General features: G+C 41.8%; 1 protein-coding gene across 2 annotated transcripts; it reads left to right on the top strand.

Moving 5' to 3' along the window:
• The first annotated feature begins 553 nt into the window (after window positions 1-553).
• slc20a1 (solute carrier family 20 member 1) lies at window positions 554-21,247 on the top strand. Of its 2 annotated transcripts, none has more exons than XM_012959125.3 (11): window positions 554-663; window positions 9,323-9,952; window positions 10,068-10,208; window positions 10,579-10,664; window positions 12,514-12,610; window positions 15,739-15,858; window positions 16,189-16,458; window positions 18,593-19,157; window positions 19,668-19,853; window positions 19,958-20,042; window positions 20,192-21,247. In XM_012959125.3, the coding sequence occupies exons 2-11, from the start codon at window positions 9,607-9,609 to the stop codon at window positions 20,351-20,353; spliced, it is 2,058 nt and encodes a 685-aa protein (XP_012814579.1). In that variant the 5' UTR covers window positions 554-663; window positions 9,323-9,606; the 3' UTR covers window positions 20,354-21,247.
• Window positions 21,248-21,308: the final 61 nt, after the last annotated feature.

Below are 21,308 nucleotides of genomic sequence, written 5' to 3' on the forward strand. Positions count from 1 at the left end.
AAATCTCTATTCCTTATTGATAATTCTGGGTTATTTTGGGGGGTGGTGGTTGAACAGCAGCTGCAGGTTTCACGTCCCAAAGCAACATGCACACGCACTTATGGCGGCCCCCCTCCTTTGTTACTCAAGTAATCCCACTTCCACCCTATTCTCTTGCTATCAGACCTTCCACCTACTACGTCACCAGGGCCTCCCCGCTTCTTCCCTTCTATTTGACGTCACCTCCCTCACCCCCCCTTTTGCATCCTCTGTCCCCTCCCTATCAGCAGCCAATCAGCTTCCAGAACGAGGGGCCTGGCCTGTCGTGCTTCCCCCACCAACTAAGCGCCCCAGACCCCCCCCTTCCTGCATTGCGCCCCCCATTAAACTACCCCCCTACTGACAGCAGCCCTCAAACAGCCCTGCGTGTCAAAAGTCACAGCGAATTGGGCTGCTGTGCTGACCGAGCGCATCTCCCTTTCCGGAGCGAGTGCCCATGTAGCAGGATGCAGGGTTAATGAATGAATGGAAGGGTGGTGAGGCCGGTGGGCGTGGTTACTGGCCCCGCCCCTTCTTTCCATATAAGTGCGCACGAGGTTGGCATTGTCAGAATGGCGGCGTGAAGTGGCAGCAACCGGCTTTACTCACACGGCTCTTTCACTTGGCAGCAGCTGGCACTTTGTGGTACGTACCGGCAATTGCATTTGGTTTAGGGGCATTTTGAGGCATGTTACAGGCGGGCTGTCCTGTCATTCCCATGGGCGGCCCTGATTGCTCACATGCCCTTTTGCCACTTACCAGGGACCGCAAACCCATCACTTTTATGTCCCGGCTCCATATAAGAACCTATGGGAATGCTCTGATCTCTACGTGACCCTGTCTGTTTCCAGGCAAGGGAATGCCATGGGCCCCTGTGTGTGCCCTGGGGAGAGTTGGCACGGTTTAGCTTATGGCCTGGGGCCCTCAAGGGGTTAGAGGAGATTCATATAATTAACAAATTTCATGGTGTAAAAATATTCAGTTTGCTGTGTTTACATTAGCTATATTCAATCTGTGGGCCCCCAGTCTCCCCATGCCCACTAATCCCATGATAGGGATATCACAGAGAGTTATAGTTAAACAAGTGCTGGGTAATTGGGAGTTTTGGCATTACTGTTGTAGTTTAAGGTCCCTCCTAATTTGGGGAACCCCTCCATGCCCCTCCAGCCCCAGTGCTGCAACTTTAGGACCAGAAACATTTTTCCAGCATACAGCCTGCTTAACATTATATATATATATATATATATATATATATATATATATATATCTATATATCTATAAGGTTCAGTTGGACCATGACAATCCTGTGTGTATGCTTACTGTATTTTTTACAATATGCAGTGAACAACATGTAACTTATATTAGTTTTAAATATCCTACCATATATATATGTATATTTAGGTGGTGGTTTGCTGTCTGGGTAATAATCTCCCTTTTTGTCCTGTGTTAAATGTAACCTGCATAGTAAGCTTATCCATGCCATTTTTTCCATATTTAAACTACAGCTTCTGTCGACCCTGGACTCCACATATAGGGGCAAATTTATCAAAATGTGAGTTTAGAGCTTAATACGTAAAAACTCACCCATGTTCTATACATTCCTATGGGGTTTTTAGAAGCGTATTTATCAATGAGTGAACTCTTACTTTCACCAAATGATAAGTACGCTCTAATCTCACATTTTGATAAATCTGCCCCATAGTGTTAAGTAAGAGCTGGAGGGTCATATTCTTAATTTTTCTAGTGAAGAGCAGCTATTATAACCAGAGAATATTACTAGACCACTCTTGCTAGTCACATTCCCTTGTTAGATTACTCACTTGCAGGCTTGACTCATCCTCGGATTGTGTAAATTCCTGTACTAACAGTACAAGGCAGGGCAGTGCTTTTTTACAGGAAAGACTGAGCTCTGATTTGAGTCACCAGGAAAGTGAATTTGGCCTCCCATACAACTATCTAAGACATTAAACTATATTGTGTTCTATCGGAATAACTATATGACCCTACCTGGTCTGTGTGTGGCCTACCACATTTATTTCTGATTTACAGTTTTGAAAAGGAGGCTCTCCCTTTCCTTTTAAGAACAGTTAAATATGAAGTGTGTATTCACAGGCCAGAGCACATACACTGTTTCCTATGTATGTGCCTTCTGTTTGGGCTTGCAAAGTTTCCAGTGTGAAAGAAACCAAAGAAATGCTGAGGATAATGTGTTCTGTGTGCAGTCAGCATATCCAGTTCAGGCTTGACTTGCAGGGCACACCAGCAGCTGTGCAGCGTAATCTCCGGCCTCTGAGCTGAACACGTGCTCCAACCCCTCATCCTGCCTTTAGACTAATGTGCGTCCGTCTACCCTCTGTCTTCTAATGAGCAAATGCCAAAATAGGGGGACTGGGTTACTGGTATGGGGGAATGTTAAAACAATGCACCCACATGTATTCTTGGGTCCTCAAGATTTTCATACTGCTTCAAATTATTGAATTTAAAGGAACCTTACTCATGGCAGCTAGAAACTGCCATGGCATGTATCTTCTTGGGCTGGCAACTGGTAGTCACTTGCTGGGAAAGTTTCTGTTGCTTACAGGAGCTTGCATTGCTACAGCTCTATTTAAAACTCCAGGATTTTCAGCTGTGCTTAGTGTTTGTCATGCTGCCAGTAGGACCTCTTCTTTGTCATTTTAACACTAGTATGTATGTATAACTTTATTTATAAAGCGCTACTTATGTACGCAGCGCTGTACAGTAGAATACATTAATATAAACAGGGGTATTAAAATAGATAAATACAAAGTATTACAATAAGCACAAATAAATACAAGATACAGTTGCAATAAGTTAAGAGTCAAAGACACAAGAGGATGGAGGTCCCTGCCCCGTAGAGCTTACAATCTATATTGTAATCACTAGTAGAGGCATGGGGGGGGAAAGGGGGCAGCATGAGTATCCAGGGAGTTTTTTGCTTGGTAACATGCCCCAATATTGACTAGATTTGTTCTGGCTGTTCAGTGGGCCACTTACTTAATATACCTCATGTTCATGGGCTTGATTAATGACATTATTCCATACAGAGTTTTAATAAGGACCCTTTATGGGGGTTGCATCGAGCTGATGGCTCCTTCTGTTGGACAGCATTTATGTCCTAGATCCATCTGCAGATCTGTACCTTGTCCCTTATCAGATTTCTAACATTTTTAAGTTAATGGTTGTCAAATTTATCTCTGGTATTGCCTAATATACAGGGCAGAGATGACCAACTGGAGGCTCGTGGGTCAGATGTGGCCCTCCAAAGGGTTTTTTATGGCCTTGGTCTGCTGAATGGCTCCTTAGACTTCATTGCAAAACATCTTTCATTTTAATATAGTATGTCCCTTGAACACAATGCCTGAGACAAAAATTGGCCCAGTACATGTGGAGATCAGTGACGTAGGGGAAGGCATGGGCTGCTCTGGTTGGTAAAAGCTTGGTAGCCAATAAGAAATCATTGTGCTGGTTGCCTAAGCAGGAATGTCTTAATTGGTTAGTGGTCCATAGTGGCTTTTGAGACCTTATGAGTTTTGGTCAATATTCGCTTGAGGAAAAGTGATCGGATCTTGTGTGTGACCTTGCCTGGTATTTCCACAAATACTAAAATGTTCAAAATATTGCCAAGTTAATTTTAGCATTGCCACCCTGTATGAGGGTATCCATGGCTTTTGATGTTGTATAATCTTATCTAGTCTTGAGTGTTTTCATTAAGGTAAGAGCTTTGCACAGTCCCTATGTGACCATTTGTTGGCTTGAGAGACAGATGTTCAGAGCAGACTTCCCACCCTGGGTGGCCAAATCAAGAAATATCTTGTTTGTCAACCTGGGCAAAAAAAGTGGGTCTTACGTGTACGGACAGCTTTATGCAATTGGGCTTGAGCAAGACTCTGATACGTCTTGATGGACCTGTGGGTCCGGGGTTTAAAATTGGGTCTAATGGGGCCTAACAGCCCCTGCCTGTGTCCCACATTGCTGAAACACCCTTATTGGTGTATTGGTGTGGCCCTGGCTGTACAGGAATGCAGAAGACAGTGTTACAGCATGACCTCTATGTCATTGGGATGAATTGTGATTCTAAATCAAGCATCTCAGAAATGGATTGTGATTGATTACTATTGCAGAGATGAAACCGTGTATAACCTGTGACTCCTATAAATAAATGGCACTATTTTATCAACGTGATGCATTTATAACCTTCACACAACTCGCATATAAGTTACACTTTAACTTAGCATGGTTTAAAATGAGGAAATCGGACTGTGTGTGGGCAGGGTGACCCTATCTTGTCCCTACAGTACATAGTGGATTCCGTAATTTCTCTTTTTGCAGTGTGTGCTTTTTGATTGGGAAATGTGTGTAACGTAGGTATGGGCACAACGGGCACCACCAGGCTTTGCCTACAGTGCTGCTAATGAATCCCATGCAAAGTTATTTCAGACGATCAGCACAACTTTCTATTAACTTTGAATTGAAAGCATCAGTTGCATTTTAGCAGTGACTCTTTCCTATCCTGATGAAGGGGCCTTAGAGCTCCGAAAGCTTGCAATGTATTTTTATTGTTAGCCAATATAGGTATCATTTCTACAATACTCTTGTATTTGTGTTTTGTTATTTTTTTTATTATTATTTTTGACACTGGCTAACACGGTACTACAGTTTTTTGTTTTGTAATTTCCTATCCTGAAAGCTGTATTTGCCAGCCTGTTATCTCTGTCTGCCTGGCATCTGCAGTGCAGCGGGAGGATTTGTCTCTAAGGGGTTCCTGACATCAGTGATGCATAGATGGAATGTAGAGAGAGTACAATCTTATTCTAAGGCTCTCCTTCACCCCTACCCCTAGTTCCTCTTTGTTTCACTGTCATGTGACCTTGCCCTTGGGAGAGGCACCTACTTATCTGGCGACTAGAGAGGAAGGGGGAGGTTATGGGCACATCCAGACTGAGCCGGCTGTCTTTGTGCAAAGGATGCTGGGGGAGGGCTTTAGCAATAGGGGGGAAGTGTCGTCACCTTGAATGAATGAGTCAGACTGGGCCGTGGCTAAGCTTGCCTGGTGCTCATGTGCGTCTTGCCAGGTTTCCTAACAGCCAACCGCAGAAAATAAAACAAATATTTTTCAGATTAATTTAGAATGGCAGCTGGGGGGGGGGGGGGGGAGTGTTAATAAAATGAGTGCCGTGGTTGCCTTGCATTCTGGGAGTTGTAGTCAGTTGATGATCTGTGAATGCGCTTATGTACAGCAGTGCCTGTTGTTGTATATCTTGTATGCCAACTCAGCCCTTACAGCAAATGTAGTGTCTGCCCTGTGTGCCCTCAGCCTAAGGGTGGCCATACACTGGTGAGTAAAAGCTGCTGATTTTACCCCTCTACATAGTTACATAGGGTTGAAAAAAAGACCAGAATCCATTAAGTTCAACCATCAAGTGAACCCAGATGGAGTTGACTGCTTATGGGGCCTTTCTAATGGCCTTCCCCACCAAGAAGCTGTAGACACGCTGTATGGCATGAAAGAAAGTGACACCCAGATCCATAGAATGTGCAAATCAGCATGATGGTACGTTGGTGGGTGTCACATAAAGGGTTAAACACCATATTCTGTGTGTTTTTTTTCTATTGGGTGTCAAAACTAAGAGGCAGCAGCTCACTGTAATAACAAGCTCTAAGTAGCTTAGAAAAGCTTGCCTGTGTGTTGGAAAATCTCCTTGGTTACTTGCCCACAGAACTAGTTGTTACACAGACACAACTCGCTGCATTGTCTTTTTTGTTTTCTGTGTGCGCTTTTGTTTTTGTGCCTTTTTATGTTCACCCTAATTGGTGGTGGTCATTAGGAATGGCAGAATGGGGTCAGAAAGGAAACTGTTGCTGCAAGTGATTCAGGGGCAAGTCAATGGGGACAATTCTAGATACAGGTTTAGGATCTATTATCCAGAATGCTTGGGACCTGGGGTTTTTGTAAAAAGGTATATTTCTGTAATTTGGATCGCCATACCATATAATCTCCTAAAAAAAAAAAAAAAAACATTTTAACATTAAATGAACCCTATAGGATTGTTTTGTCACTAATATGGATCATGCAGCTTAGTTTGCAGCAATTACAAGCTGTTTTATTTTGGAAGAGGAAAGGAAAGCACTTAAAAATTACAATTATTTGCTTAAATTGTCTATGGGGGTTGGAATTCCTCAATTTGAAGCTTTCTGGATAACATGTTTCCAGATAATGGGTCCAATACCTGTACGTTTTATGTAGCCCAAGGGCAATGGCACACATGTACCACACTGCTAAAATTCTTATTGGGGATTTTTGTTTTTGGTTTCAAGGGTCAATATCTTAATGTATTCTCTGGCTGTGATTGTAAAAATTGGCTCACTTTCTAAAGATGCTTCAAAATGAAGCCCATTGATCACAAAATTTACAAAGCAGTTGTGTGTTGCCGTGTAACAGTGTTTCCCGTTCTGGGAAGAAGCTTTATTTGGTGCCAGGGGAATTAAATGCAAAGTAAAACCATAAGAGAACAGTGACTGGGCACTTTGTTTCTGCGGGGTACATCTAGCTGTGGCAGTGCATGCCGGGAGCTGTAGTTCAGTCAGTAAGAACTAGGGATATTTCTACTCTAGCCGGCTGCTTACAGATCACAAAGCTTTCGGCGCCAAACGCAGAGTTCTCAGTTGAGTGCAGCACCGAGATGACAGCCGGTGAAACCCAATTTGGCGGGGGCTCCTCCCCCACTGAGGTGACATTGCCCACCCCGCTGTGTGTCCCCTAGAGATAGGCGGAGGGGGGGGGGCGGTGTCTACTGGTTTGTTTGAACAGAGCTGAATTTGGCGCCCGATTCGCTTCCTCCCCAGTTTCACTGAGCGCCTCTTTGTGCTGACGGGAGCGGGAAGCGCTGCCAACACCGGATTCCCGGGAAGTGTCTTTGGCGTACGGTAAGGAACGGGCACCCCCAGGCGTGTCCTCATTGCGTCCGTTCTGTCAGTAACATTGGTGATTTTAGTGATGGAGAGACGGCCGGCTAGGGGAGTGCTATGAGGGAAATGCTTTCATGCGCCGCCTAATATTCTGTGCCGTGCAAGTTGTGCAATACTCCTGTGACGGGCTGGGGCTGACTGTATGGCGGGCTCTGTGCCCTGTCTGAATGGGAGAAGCGGGGGAGCGGGCACTGTGCGTGGGGCTTTTGGAGGGAAGTCCGAATGGGCCTCTGTAATGTGAGAATGGGCCCCGGCTACTGGCACCAGTTACTGGAATCGCTCTGCCAACTGCCTGCCGTATAGTGCTTGCCCCGGGGCTCATTCCCTATAGCTAATATCCTTCCACTCAGCAGCCTCATCGCTTTCTGTCAGTATTGCCTTCAGTGCTTGCCCCGGGGCTCATTCCCTATAGCTAATATCCTTCCACTCAGCAGCCTCATCGCTTTCTGTCAGTATTGCCTTCAGTGCTTGCCCCGGGGCTCATTCCCTATAGCTAATATCCTTCCACTCAGCAGCCTCATCGCTTTCTGTCAGTATTGCCTTCAGTGCTTGCCCCGGGGCTCATTCCCTATAGCTAATATCCTTCCACTCAGCAGCCTCATCGCTTTCTGTCAGTATTGCCTTCAGTGCTTGCCCCGGGGAGCTTGCTATCAGGCAGACTCACAGCGAATGGGAACACGTGATCAGATTCCAGGCCCCCTTGGGTCAATATTACTCTCTCCATAACCCCCCCCCCCCCCTTCCTAACTAATCTCTGTAGGGCCCCCTGTAATTACACACTGATATGTGCTATGCTCTTAATCACATGGCAACTGGAGGAATTTATCTAGATGGAGGGAAAAACTTCTTGATAGGATTATGGGATTACACTTTGCAGTCTGTCTTGCTTTTCTTCTGACCCTTTTTTTTTTTTTTTTGTACCCCCCCCCCCCCAAGTTCTAAACTGAAAGGGACTGTGACTGCACTTTTTAAAAAAAAAAATAATTTCCCCATTATCAGTGGTGCCCCGCCCCTATGTGCATATATTAAATGGGTTTGTTTGTTTTCTTGCATTGTCTGAGGTATAGTACATAGACACCTGCAGAGTACAGGTATGGGACCTGTTATCCAAAATGCTCAGGACCTGGGGTTTTCTGGATAAGGGGTCTTTCTGTAATTTGGACCTAAATACCTTACGTCTACTGAAAATTCAATTAAACAATAAACAAACCCAATATAATCCATATTGAAGGCAAAACAATTCTATCTTGGTTAAGATCAGGTACAAGGTACTGGTTTTTTTTTGGTTTTTTTGTTTGTTTTTTACAGAGAAAAAGGCAATCCCTTTTTAAAAATGTGAATTATTTGATTAAATTGGGAGTCTGTGGGAGATGGCCTTCCTGTAATTTTGAGCTTTCTGGATAACTGGTTTCTGCAAAACCGATTCCATACCTGTATTTATATGTTCTGTAGAGAATGCTTCTGAGGCAGGCAGTTTGGCCTTTCCCACTTACATCTACTGTATTCAAATATTCTATATTTTTATGCACTGACGGCAAGAGGCCAGTTGTTTGGCTGCATCTTCCAGTGCTCCTGACCGGCTTGGGCTATTGGCGTGGGACTGAATTATATCCGCAACTGTAGGATAAATAGGTGGTACCTTCATAGGATGCATTTTGACATCAAGTGCAGCTGCCACATAAAAAAATATGTTTCTTTATAATAAATAAAATGTTATAGCTCTTATGCTGACTGCAGAGTATTCTAATGAGGCATATTGAGTCACTTTGCTCAGGCACAAAACACTTGAAATGCTGCTTGACAGCTGTCCGTTTCCATATGGATGTATAGGAGACCTTGTGGACCAGACTTTATTTGCTTCAGGGTTTCTGAATCATTGGTCTGCCTGCTGCTGCCACATTTGCATACATCTGTATAAATATAGACACACGCTACAATTACAATCTTAACAGCAACCATTGGTCGTAGGTATGCTTGTTTGTCCACTCTACTAACACTAAGAGCTGAATTGCAACATATGTGGGTATAAAAAAAAAAAAAAGCAATTTTTTTTTACCTCTGAGGATTCACCATAAATGTTATGATGTTCGGGCAGCTTCAAAGGCACCCGATCAGTAAGGCGACTGATATGATATGGGTCACCCCATCTCCTAACATACATGCACTGATTAATGTACAAATTATTGGTGTGTTTGTGGCCACCTTAAGAGTTGGGGGCAGGCAGATAAGGACACTTTGACCTGCTGCTTTTACTGTCTGGCAGTAGCAGTCTATTTTTTATGCCCTCACTAATGATTTTTTTTTTCTTTTTTTACAGAATGAGAAATCTGTCCTTCATCTGAGTTATTCATCATGGAAATTTGCTTGTGTCTAACCTGCCTGAGTCAAAGGAACTCTAGAAAACAGACTCTGATACTCAGCAAATAGCAAAGACTTTAGACCGAGACTCTCGGCCCTATTTTTTTTTTTTTTTTTTTTTCCGTTTATTGCATATTTAATTTTATAGTAATTTATTGAATTATTTTCATACCTCACTTTTTGTTTACATAGTAAATATTTTATTTTTGTTGATATTCAATTTATCTTGAGCCAAAACTAAACATGGAATCAACAACAGCTTTCAGTGAAGTCACCAGTGCCCTTGGCATCGAAAATGTGAAAATCATGGAACCGTTCCTTTGGATGCTTGTGTTGGGTTTTGTAATAGCTTTTGTGCTAGCATTCTCTGTTGGTGCCAATGATGTAGCAAATTCCTTTGGAACAGCAGTGGGCTCTGGTGTTGTCACCTTACGGCAGGCCTGTATATTGGCATCCATCTTTGAGACCGTCGGCTCAGTCCTGCTTGGGGCTAAAGTGAGTGAGACCATCCGCAAGGGACTGATTGACGTAAATACGTACAACACTACTCAAGAGCTGCTAATGGCTGGTTCCATCAGTGCAATGTTTGGTAAGTTATGTTGCTATAGTACCTTGAGATGTACATGATGGACAACAAGGCGCCATAGCCTTTAGTAATGTGCTTATGCATGTTGCAGTAACATTTTTGTAATATTCCATTACAGGGTCTGCTGTGTGGCAGCTTGCGGCTTCATTCTTGAAACTCCCCATCTCTGGTACCCATTGCATTGTTGGAGCAACTATTGGCTTCTCTCTTGTAGCCAAAGGACAACAAGCCATTCAGTGGTATGAACTTCTTAGAATCGGTAGGTGTTTATTTTGACAGTATATCTTCAAAGAATGTAACCGCCCACATGTTGCTAGGGTAATCAACTTCCTAGAAACCAGATTAAAATAAAATTCTGAGAGTTGCACATTAACAAGCATTAACTGAAAAATTGCCCAACTGTACGAAAAAAAAAAGTTGCTTATTTGTCTTAGAATTCAGCTATCTGTACCATAGTAAAAGTTAAATTTAAGTGTGAACAAACACTTTAATGACTGTTTAGGTGGAAAGTAATAGAACAAAGATTTAAATGCATTCCCTACTTTAAATATATGAATAACGGTACAGTCTGTTTATACCACAATCGGCAAGTATTTAATGAGTTTTTGCCCTTCTGTCTCCCATTATAGTTCTGTCCTGGTTTATCTCTCCCCTTCTCTCTGGCATCATGTCTGCCCTCCTGTTCTACTTTGTTAGAATGTTCATCCTTCGCAAGGTAAGGTTACTGACTGGCAATTAAATCTCCTTCGTACATTCTATATCCCGCTTTTATCTTATACCAAGTTGCCTCAACTGCAACATTTAATCAACACGTTAAACTTGTATGTTGCATATATATATATATATATATATAACATTGTAACTGCAAATGCTAAATACCTTTTACTTTTTTCATTTTCCTGAGACTAAATAGAATGGGGGTAGAGATTGGAAAGGCTGCATTTTTAATGTACAGGTATGGGACCTGTTATCCAGAATGCTCGGGACCTGGGGTTTTCTGGATAAGGGGTCTTTCTGTAATTCGTAAAATCTCCTACCTTAAGTCTGCTAATAAAATTATTAACAGTAATTAAACCCAATAGGATTGTTTTAGCACCAACAAGGATTAATTATATCTTAGTTGGGATCAAGTACAAGGTCCTGTTTTATTACTACAGAGAAAAGGGAAATCATTTTTAAAAAGGTGAATTATTTGATTAAAATGGAGTCTATGGGAGATGGCCTTTCTGTAATTTGGAACTTTCTGGATAAGAGGTCTGATACCTGTACTGCAAATACCTTTTCATTCCCTAGCAATACATGGCAGTATAAGCAGTATGTCACATAAAACAATGTCATATCTTCACGTACTGCCTCTTAACTAAACTGTGTGCTCAAGCAGCTTTATGTGATGCTGGAATAGGATTATGTTCTCTAAAGACTAATAAACCTTGACTTTTCTAATCTGTTCATTAGTCTGTTCTTGCAGCTAGATTTAGGTTAGCAGATTTTAGCAACACTTTGTTTCCTGCAGTGTGCTGCACAGAGAATAATGACCCTTTTCTTGATTTTTCAGCTACAGCATTTCCATATTAGTCATGGAAATGGTTGACAGACTGATTTCTTTAATTCTGATTTTTAATATCATTTTAACAGAGGGTTTAAGTTAGAATAATGGGGGGGGGGGGAGTCGTTAGGCACCCTAGCCAGCACCACAGCAGGTTCTGATACCAACTCTCTAAACTTTTACATACATAAACTTTTGATACACTAGCTTCTTGCATTATTTGGCAGCAGCAGGTTCAGTCCCAGATGAGCATGCCTCTAGAACCTTAGTTAAGTGTTAGCTGCATTTTCTTTCTTCTACAAAATGCATCAGTTTTAGAAGTTTAGAGAACAATTACTTTCATTAGAGGTGCTGAGAAAATACCTTTACAACTGCATACATAGTAATTATTTCTGGTGTAGTATTTGAAAACAATTTTGTGACTGTGAACTGTCCCTTGACCTTGTTTTCTATTGGAAGGGTTTGAAGTTTATCTGTTTTGGAGCATTTTCAAATAGTTGTTTTTAATTTGTGTTTTTTACATTTCCTGAACAACATGTTTTAAAGCTAAGAGCCTATAAATTCTTCTCATATCTAAGGTGTGTGTGTTTGGCTTCACCCCAGTTATAAAAGCACAGATGGCTCATAGGGTTTGTTGTTGGCTTCACATATTTACTATGAAAAATCATCCCTGTTTTGCACAATTAAGTGTTATGAGCTTTATTTTTTTAAACGTAGGGGTTTACCCTAAAACTTATTAAATAGATTTTTGACTTTGAGGTTTTTTTCCCTCCATTTTGCCTGCTTGCAGGAGAGGCAGAATTTTCAGTTTTGTTAAAAAAAAAAAGAAGAAGAAAAAAACTCTAGTTTTATGGTAGTTAAACTGTCTTCAGAGGTCCATATTTGGTATAGTCTTCAGATAACTTGTAATTTTTGTCTTTCTACTTTTCAAATCTATTTCTGAAAACTTAGCAGGATTTATCTAACCGGCACGGGACGCTATTAACTGGTTTTATTACATTTTCTTATTGTTTTACAGGCTGATCCTGTCCCCAATGGTCTAAGAGCCCTTCCAATCTTCTACGCTTGTACGATTGGCGTTAATCTTTTCTCCATTATGTACAGTGGCGCACCACGTGAGTACTCTTTACAAAGATGTTGGTCTTTTTAGCTTTGCTTTGAATTTAAGGACACGCCATTAAACCTATGATTTTACCACTTTTTGCTTTTACAGGACTCAACTCTTCTAGAAGTCTGCTGGCCTGTGCCCGTTACAGAAGGCTGCAGGCTAGTGTACGCTGACAGTTCTAACCTAGCTAGTTAACCAACCTGGCTAAATCACTTCAGCCCTTTCCTTCCAACTCCTACAGGAAGGCAGCTAACTTGTCACTGCCCCAATCTCACCTTCTTCCCTTCAGCACAGTCCTGGCTATGAAGATGCTGCAGAAGATATAAATTTATTGTAGCTCTGCTCCAATGCAGATTAGTTTAACAAGCTGGGTGCATGTGTCTCATACTGAGAATAGCATGAAACTAGCCTATCTGCCTGACCCAGCTTCAAACCCCTCCCTTACTGACTTTTTTTTTTTTTATGATTTTTCTTGCATGCACAAGGGCAGTGTGTTCACATATTAGGCAACGAAAATAGACATGGCATCAGGACTTATAGCATTCAACTTCAAAATATGTCCATGTAATGGCTAAACTGTATGCTTATTTAATTGTTATAATATGCATAATTTCCTGAGAGTCTGCATTGCAATGGAAAGTCATTTGTAGCACAACTATATGTACACTCCGGTCTTTTTAATTCCGTAACATCACTGCATAACATGTTTAGGCATTAACATGACCAGGTAATGCCTGAACTGAATGCCTATCCCCTCCCCCCCCATTTTTATATTTTTTTTCTCCTTTATTCAAACCCTCCTTGAGAGTTTGCTTTGCACTGGAACCACTTTTGAAGCATAATTTTTTTTTTTTTTTTTTTTTTTTAATATTTTATACATATCGCTGTTGGCAACATCTACTTAATATGTTTAAAGTGTGTTAGTTCCCATATAGTATTAAAATTATTATATATTTTTTTTTAAATGTCGACATAAAGATTAATTAAGGCATTTTCTGTACCATGTTCCACCTTGCTCAAAGCCTATTTTTTTTTTTTTTTTTTTATTTATGGATTTATTGGGATATTTTACCTTATAATTGTTCAGGGATTGCAATCTATTTGTGTTCTTACTTTTTGGTGGACCCTGTCGGAAACTTCCTTTTGTATGCGGACTATTTTTCCAATTTTAGGCTATTGTGCTTTACATCCCAGCTATGGTCAAGGAAGTATTTACTAGTCTCTGCCATGGGTTCCCTTCTGATATCAAATAGGAGAGCCTTCCTAAATGAAGTTGAGACCATTTTCTAATTCTATTGCTTCTGGAATCCTACTATGCCACTGTAAAGCAGCAAATGCAATGATCTAGATAAGCATTTCTATTCTTGCAGCAGCTAGTAGACATAAGTCTAAAGCAACTTTGAGTTTTCTTAAAAACATTTTACCACTCAACTGTGTGGCTTCTTCAGTTTAACTTAGTGGTACGTTCCTTGAGATGTAGATAGATTTGTCGTGAGGAGTGAGTCCTCCTATGTTGGGCCATTCTGTTACTGAGTGGTTTTGTTTCCCTGGTGTATAGATCAGACCGCTCTTCTGAACTGAAGAAGCCTTTAGACTTCTGCTGGATATTGGATATTAGGATCTAGATGAATGAAAATCTTCATAGTGAGGCACAGCTATAGGTGTTAGGGGGTGTCGCTTTTATATATGGTGTTAATGAGTAGTTGAGGGGGGTCTGAAAATAAATTGCTAGCCATTAGTAGTTAAATGTTTTTTGTTTTTTCTGTGCAGCAATTTAAAGATTAAAGGGCTAGAAATATACAATTGTATAGTCTTATACCTAAGCTTTTCCAGTTTGTGAGGCATGGGTCTGAGAGCAGAAAGTCTCACACAGTCCAAGTTATGGGAAATAATGCAAAGCTAAGCATTAATTCTAAGAGGGGAGACAAATGGTCTGGCCTGACATTGCCTTGAAAGAATGCGCAGCAAAGCTATTTTTGAACAAGTTAAAAACTATCTGGGATTATTCTGCAAATAACAGTGTACTTACTGGAACAGAAAGATATTGTCAGTAGAGAAGCAGAAGGGATAAGAACACACAGTTCCTACTGGAAGGGAAAGATAAGTTCTGTTTAGGCTAGATTGGACATAGTGGCACATCCAAGAGCGGGCAATGAATATGTTGGGTAACATTATAAACTATGCAGTGCTTATGTTTTATATTTCAAACAAGCAAGACCATGTAATGGACTTTAAGTAATTATCATGTTTTTAGCCTTTTATTAGTATTCTATATAGGATTTCTTGCTGTTTCAGTAACGGTTGATAGGCTGCTGTCTACTTACATTTTGGTGTACTGAGATGATTTTTTTTTTAACGTGGCCTACTGTACAATATGAAATCTGAAAAAAGTCAATCCTTGGCAAACGTGCATAGACACGTGCACACAACTCGTGACTGCAAGTCAGGTTTATGTAAATTGCAATCTGAAATCTGCCATTGGAACGCCTTTCTGCCCCTTATCACCCCCATCCCAGTCACCACTCCTGAGTCACATGACTGACTATCTGCTCAAGGAGTGTGTACAAAATGTTCCTTTATGGTTTTTGCTTTAACTGTGTCTGTGCCATCTTGGCTGGGATACTAAATGTCCATGCATTTCCTAGCTTGTAATGGTGCAAAATGTAAACATTTTTTTTATATATGTTGGGTACTTTATTGCTGAACAAACATCTTGCGAAAGGATTAAACTTTAGGGCAGAAATTGCAGCTGGTGTGCAGAACTAAAACCATCTCGCTACACCATTTTTTTTTTTTTTTTTTTAACCCATATGCTTTACATGAGCGTTTCCCCTCCCCACTAAAATGAGGCATTCTCTATACAGCCCAACCATTTTTCCAAGTGGGCCCTTAAGGTTGAGGTAGTAAGCCTGAAAGGCAAATTAGGATATGACTTCCAATGGAAGATGAATACCAAAAGCCACTTATATTCTTGTGGGTTGTTTTTTTTTTTTTTTTTTTAAACCATTTTCAGGTATGCAATTCTCAAAGATTTGGTGATGGTTGGTTCACTATTAATGCTTTGTAGCTAAATATGATTTATTTTATTGGGTTATTCTCAGGGGTGGGTTCATAAGTGATTGTTTTTCTTTTTAGTGCTGGGGTTTGACAAGATTCCCCTGTGGGGCATCATCCTGATCTCTGTTGGTTGTGCAGTGTTATGTGCCCTGGTTGTTTGGTTCTTCGTCTGCCCCAGAATGAAACGCAAGATAGAGTGTAAGTATTCCAAAACCTACACATGTTTTCAGTTTGAACAAGCATCAGTATTGCCATATGTAATTGAGGGCTAAGCTGCTCAAGTAAAGGGACACTCATAGTCTGGTTTTCTGACCAAATTAAACTGATTTTTATGAAGAGAATTAGTCTGTAGAAGGCTAAGTTAATCAAATAAACTCTAACCAGTGACAGGAGCTGAAGAGGTACATTGTAAATCAGTTGTACCCTGTATGGTGAATATTTCCAACCCCACTAGGAAGTGGCAGCATTTTAGCAACACAGATTATGTTTAATTATCTACAAAGAGTAATTATCTTGGTCATAATGCAGGTGAATTCAAGTCAAGCCCATCTGAGTCACCCCTTATGGACAAGAAGAATCGGGAGCTCCGCTGCCCTATTCTAAAGCCAGACCCGGAAGATATCAAGCTACCTGTAGATGGAGGAATTGTTGCAGAAGTTAAGGTTCCCATACTGGACATGGTCTCTGTATCCAGAACAGAGGAGAGAACTGTAACTTTCAAGATGGGAGATTGTGATGATGCTGTAGAGAAAGAGAAACTTAACAGCATGGAGACAAACATTGACCAGCCAATGAATGGTAAGTCCATTCTACACCTGCAGTGCCCGACTAGTGCCTTTGCTGCAGCACAACAAACCTTCTCAAAGGATATAACTGCTTTTTCTTTTTTAGATGGGCGCATATGAGCAGTGGTTTCCTTAATACATTTTAATACCTTAATCTTTCATCCAATAGTGAGAGCACTTAAGGGCCACACGTAGTGCTGGGCGGTATGACCAAAAATTTATATCACGGTATTTTTCAAAATTATATCGGTATCACGGTATTTGACGGTATTTTTTTTTCCCCATGCATGATTAGGTGACCACCCCAAACACCCGCCACCCGCACCCCCCCCACCACCCCAAACACCCCCCCACCACCCCAAACACCCCCCATCCGCACGCAGCCCCCCACCCCCCCATCCGCACGCACGTCCCCACCCCAAACACCCCCCATCCGCACACCCCCCCCCACCCCACCCCAAACACCCCCCCATCCGCACACACCCCCCCATCCGCACACACCCCCCACCCCACCCCAAACACCCCCCCATCCGCACACTCCCCCCCAAACACCCCCCATCCGCACACCCCCCCCACCCCACCCCAAACAGCCCCCCATCCCCTTCACATAAATATAACACCCCACCCCATCACAACCCCCCCATCCCCTTCACATAAATAACACCCCCCCCATCCCCTTCACATAAATAACACCCCCCCCATCCCCTTCACATAAATAACACCCCCCCCATCCCCTTCACATAAAATATAATTACTTGCCAGGCACCCCCACCCCCGACAGCTCACATTGGTATCCGACTCTGAATGCGATGGCGCTTTTGTAGAGTGTGCGCGCTGACGTCACGTGCGCGCTGACGTCACGTGCGCGCTGACGTCACGTGCGCACCCGGAAGTATTCAAGCACACCGGTATGGGGGTATGTAGAAAATACATATCGGTTTCAAAAAAAACACCGGTGATCGGTTTTTACCGGTATACCGCCCAGCACTAGCCACACGTCTCACAGCATGTGCCTATGAGGTGTTTGCAGCCTCCCTTTAAATTCTCGTATCGTGTAGCTAAATGAGAGACCTACAGTAGATCTACTAAAGAAATGTAATTGTCTCAGGAGGTGGGGTTTTATGTTTGAGATCTAAGACTTCCCATACACGCTAAGTTATTTGTTTTGCAAACATTTTTACACTGGTAGTAAATTAAATTGAGTTGATGTCCTCTTTGGCCCCACAAGTGGGTCACATTGGGGGACGTGAAGAGGCGCACAACCATGTGGACCTTATTAGACTGGATTTTTAAGCTAGCTTGATGGGCAAAAAACTGCTGCCATCCAAAATATCAGCTTAAAAGGCTTTGATGCCTTCAAGAAAAATGACAAATGGGGGCAAGTCTTTGTCTTTTGTTGCAGAATCATTTTCTAGCTTAGAACCCCTGTCAGGAAACTATTATGCAAAAATACATTAGCCAGTGTTTTCAAGTGATAATACCCTTGCACTGGAAGTGTTGGACCTGTCTCCTTCTCCGCTTCTTATCTACTTATCTACATGCTAAAAACAACAGAATGCTGACTAGCTTGGCCTTGCATGTAGCTTTCTGAAGGGAGAGGTGTTTAGTTCAAAACCTTGCACCCTTTGTTATTGTCGTGGTTAGGAGCTCAGTGGCACCTGCAGTTTCATTAAAATCTACATATATTTTTTTTTTTTTGCTTAGCAGAAGAAGAGGAACAGTCATTTCCCTTCTTTAAACAAATAATTTCACATTTTGCAGTGTGTCCGTACATTTTGCTGAAGCTAGACAGAACGGTGAAGGGAAATGGCTTCTTTTTTGGGTGTAGTTTTCTTTAAAGTTGCTTGGATTGAATTGCATTTAGAGCCCACAAGCATATCTTTCCAGAAAGTGACCTTTGCTACATTCTGACCACGTGAGTTGGCATGTTTGCCATTTTTGCAAGTTCTACGTGACCAATTTATGCTTGCCTGACTTGTATTGACCTTGAACATCATTATGTTTTACTGCCAGGGGTTCTAGCGTAGCCTTCAGTTGAAGCTAATTCTTATCTATTTTTGTTTGTTTTTACCAGCTTCTCATGTATGGAGAAACTTTCTTTGTATTTGTGTAATTAAATGTATATTTCCCTTCCTGCTCAATTTCAGGGAGTGTGCAGCTGCCTAATGGGAACCATGTACAGTTCAGTCAGACCGTCAGTAACCAGATGAACTCAAGCGGACAGTACCAGTACCACACCGTACACAAGGATTCAGGCCTTTACAAAGACCTCCTGCATAAGCTGCACCTAGCTAAGGTGGGAGACTGCATGGGAGATTCCGGAGACAAGCCACTACGGCGCAACAATAGTTACACCTCTTACACCATGGCAATATGTGGCATGCCCCTGGACTCCCTCCGTAACCGGGATGCAGAAGCACGACCAGATGAGGCAGAGAAGTTTACCGTGCATGGAGCCGATGGAAAGAAGAGAATTCGTATGGACAGCTATACCAGTTACTGCAATGCCGTGGCAGACCCACAGATGGATGTTGAGGCAGAGGAGCAGGAGGAAGGAAGCATTGAGGATGTAGCCACAGACCGGAAGAGCAGCAGTTCCTCTTTAGAAGAACGCCATGACCAAGATAAGCCAGAGGTGTCCCTACTCTTCCAGTTCTTGCAGATTCTCACAGCATGCTTTGGTTCCTTTGCACATGGTGGAAATGATGTCAGGTAAGTTTGTGTCACCCATGTTATGTGGTGGTCTTGTGCGTTCTAAGCAAAGAAATTAATTGGTTTTATGACTCTCCTTTCTTCATTATCTGTACATGTATAATGCGTGCAGCTCAGCTTCTCATGAATAAAGACATTACTTTTGAATCTGACCTGCCTGCTCACAAACCAACTGAACAGTTATGTCCCATATGCCTCCTTCCTTCCTAAAGTCAGCTTTCAGCTCTCTAACCTCTTAGTTAGAGTTCTGGTCATTATGTTTGACATCTGCTTACTCCAGCCTTTATAGATTACATTTTTGTCCAACTATATTAGAATTTATTTATTTTTTTACCCAATTTTATTTTTAAACTGAACTCTTCTTTTTAAAAGTGTATAGAAAATTTCAGTGTAATTAAGTTTTTCTATAACTTTTCATGGCTGCTGTCTTGCATATAGTAGCTTTAAGCCTGCTGTTGAGTTTGCTTGTAAGTCCTGCTTTATATAATAATTCCCTTTTGTCTCCTACAGCAATGCCATTGGCCCACTAGTGGCTCTGTACCTGGTTTATGAGAGTGGAGATGTTACCACGAAGGCTGCCACTCCCATCTGGCTTCTGCTATACGGAGGAGTCGGTATCTGTATTGGTCTGTGGGTTTGGGGACGCAGGGTTATTCAGACAATGGGCAAAGATCTAACTCCTATTACACCCTCCAGGTAAGTTTCTTTTATTTAAACAGAACAAATGTTACCTTACTGTAATGGCTGGGACTTTGTGATGGTGCATCTATTGAACTACAACATTGTCTTTTTACTTTTAGTGGCTTCAGTATTGAACTGGCATCAGCCCTGACTGTTGTAATTGCTTCAAATGTTGGTCTCCCGATAAGTACAACACATTGTAAGGTGAGTAGGAGCTTTGGGCACTTCAGTAAATCTGGCAGCAGTTGGTCGTATAGTTGTAAGTTCTGCTTAAATTATAAGCATTGGGCCAAAAATTGTCAAGTCTGTTTCAAAACTAATTCTAAAAAATGACTAATTTTCCTTGCTTACAGGTGGGCTCTGTCGTGTCAGTGGGATGGCTTCGCTCCAAGAAGGCGGTAGACTGGCGCCTCTTTAGGAATATCTTCTTGGCCTGGTTTGTCACTGTGCCAATCTCTGGTTTAATCAGTGCTGCCATCATGGCTGTCTTCAAATACGCCATCCTGAAGAAGTAAAGGACATTTCTATCAACTGCTGCACAGAATCATCTCTCAGGACCACAGATCAGTGCACGCGGCTCGTCAGAGCTTACATCGTGGGCAAAAAAATCTGCTGCTGTGCACTGCCACCCTCTCCTGCTAGAGGCGCTATCTAATTATCACAAACATAGTCTGCTGGTCTGGCAGGTGGAGGGATCTAAAAGAACTGAAGGAGGATAAGATCCGGGCTAGAAAGAAGTGACTCGCCTGCAGTGCTGTAAAAACTGCTTTTTATGCTTCACAATCTGACAAATCATCATCCCAATCTTTTCATGTACACATCCAAATCATTCCTCAGTATTAATGTAGTCCTTTCTGTATATACACCTGCCTGTTATAGCTGTCTTCTTTCAGTAAATGTCTCCACATCTTCTTTTTTTTTTTATATCATGTTGATGTTACACCCCCAGCAGACATTTTGAATTTTTTCTCCTCCCAACCCCCTAACAAAACATATCTTGTCCATTTTCATTGCTTTAGGCACCATTGTTTTGTCAGTGAAATTGTTTTATCACTTAAATGCAAGGCAGACACTTCCTGAGGGACTAGATTAGGCAATAAGAATCTTATTTTTTGCATATGTAAAGATAACTGGCCTTAATGGATAACACCAATACATACTTGGGCTAAGGACTATAATGAAGGAGGGAATCACTTTAATGTGGGTGCTTCTTTTATTTCAAAATCCAGTATATATCTTCTTTTTCTTTTTAAATATATATTGTTTTGGGGCTGAGGGCCACATGAAGGGGAGACGTCGTGTGGATAGCGGTATTACAACACAGCTGGAGTCTTGCAATGTCCATATCAGTGGTTTGTTTTTGATCTTGCTACTGGTGAAGCCAAAATAAAATAGCACTAATCCAGCCATTTGTGACTGATTTTTTTGACTTCAATAACTTTAGAAAGCTATACATAGCAAGTGTTTGCT

Source organism: Xenopus tropicalis, chromosome 3 (assembly GCF_000004195.4).
Source record: "Xenopus tropicalis strain Nigerian chromosome 3, UCB_Xtro_10.0, whole genome shotgun sequence".
In the NCBI taxonomy this organism is placed as follows: Eukaryota; Metazoa; Chordata; class Amphibia; order Anura; family Pipidae; genus Xenopus; species Xenopus tropicalis.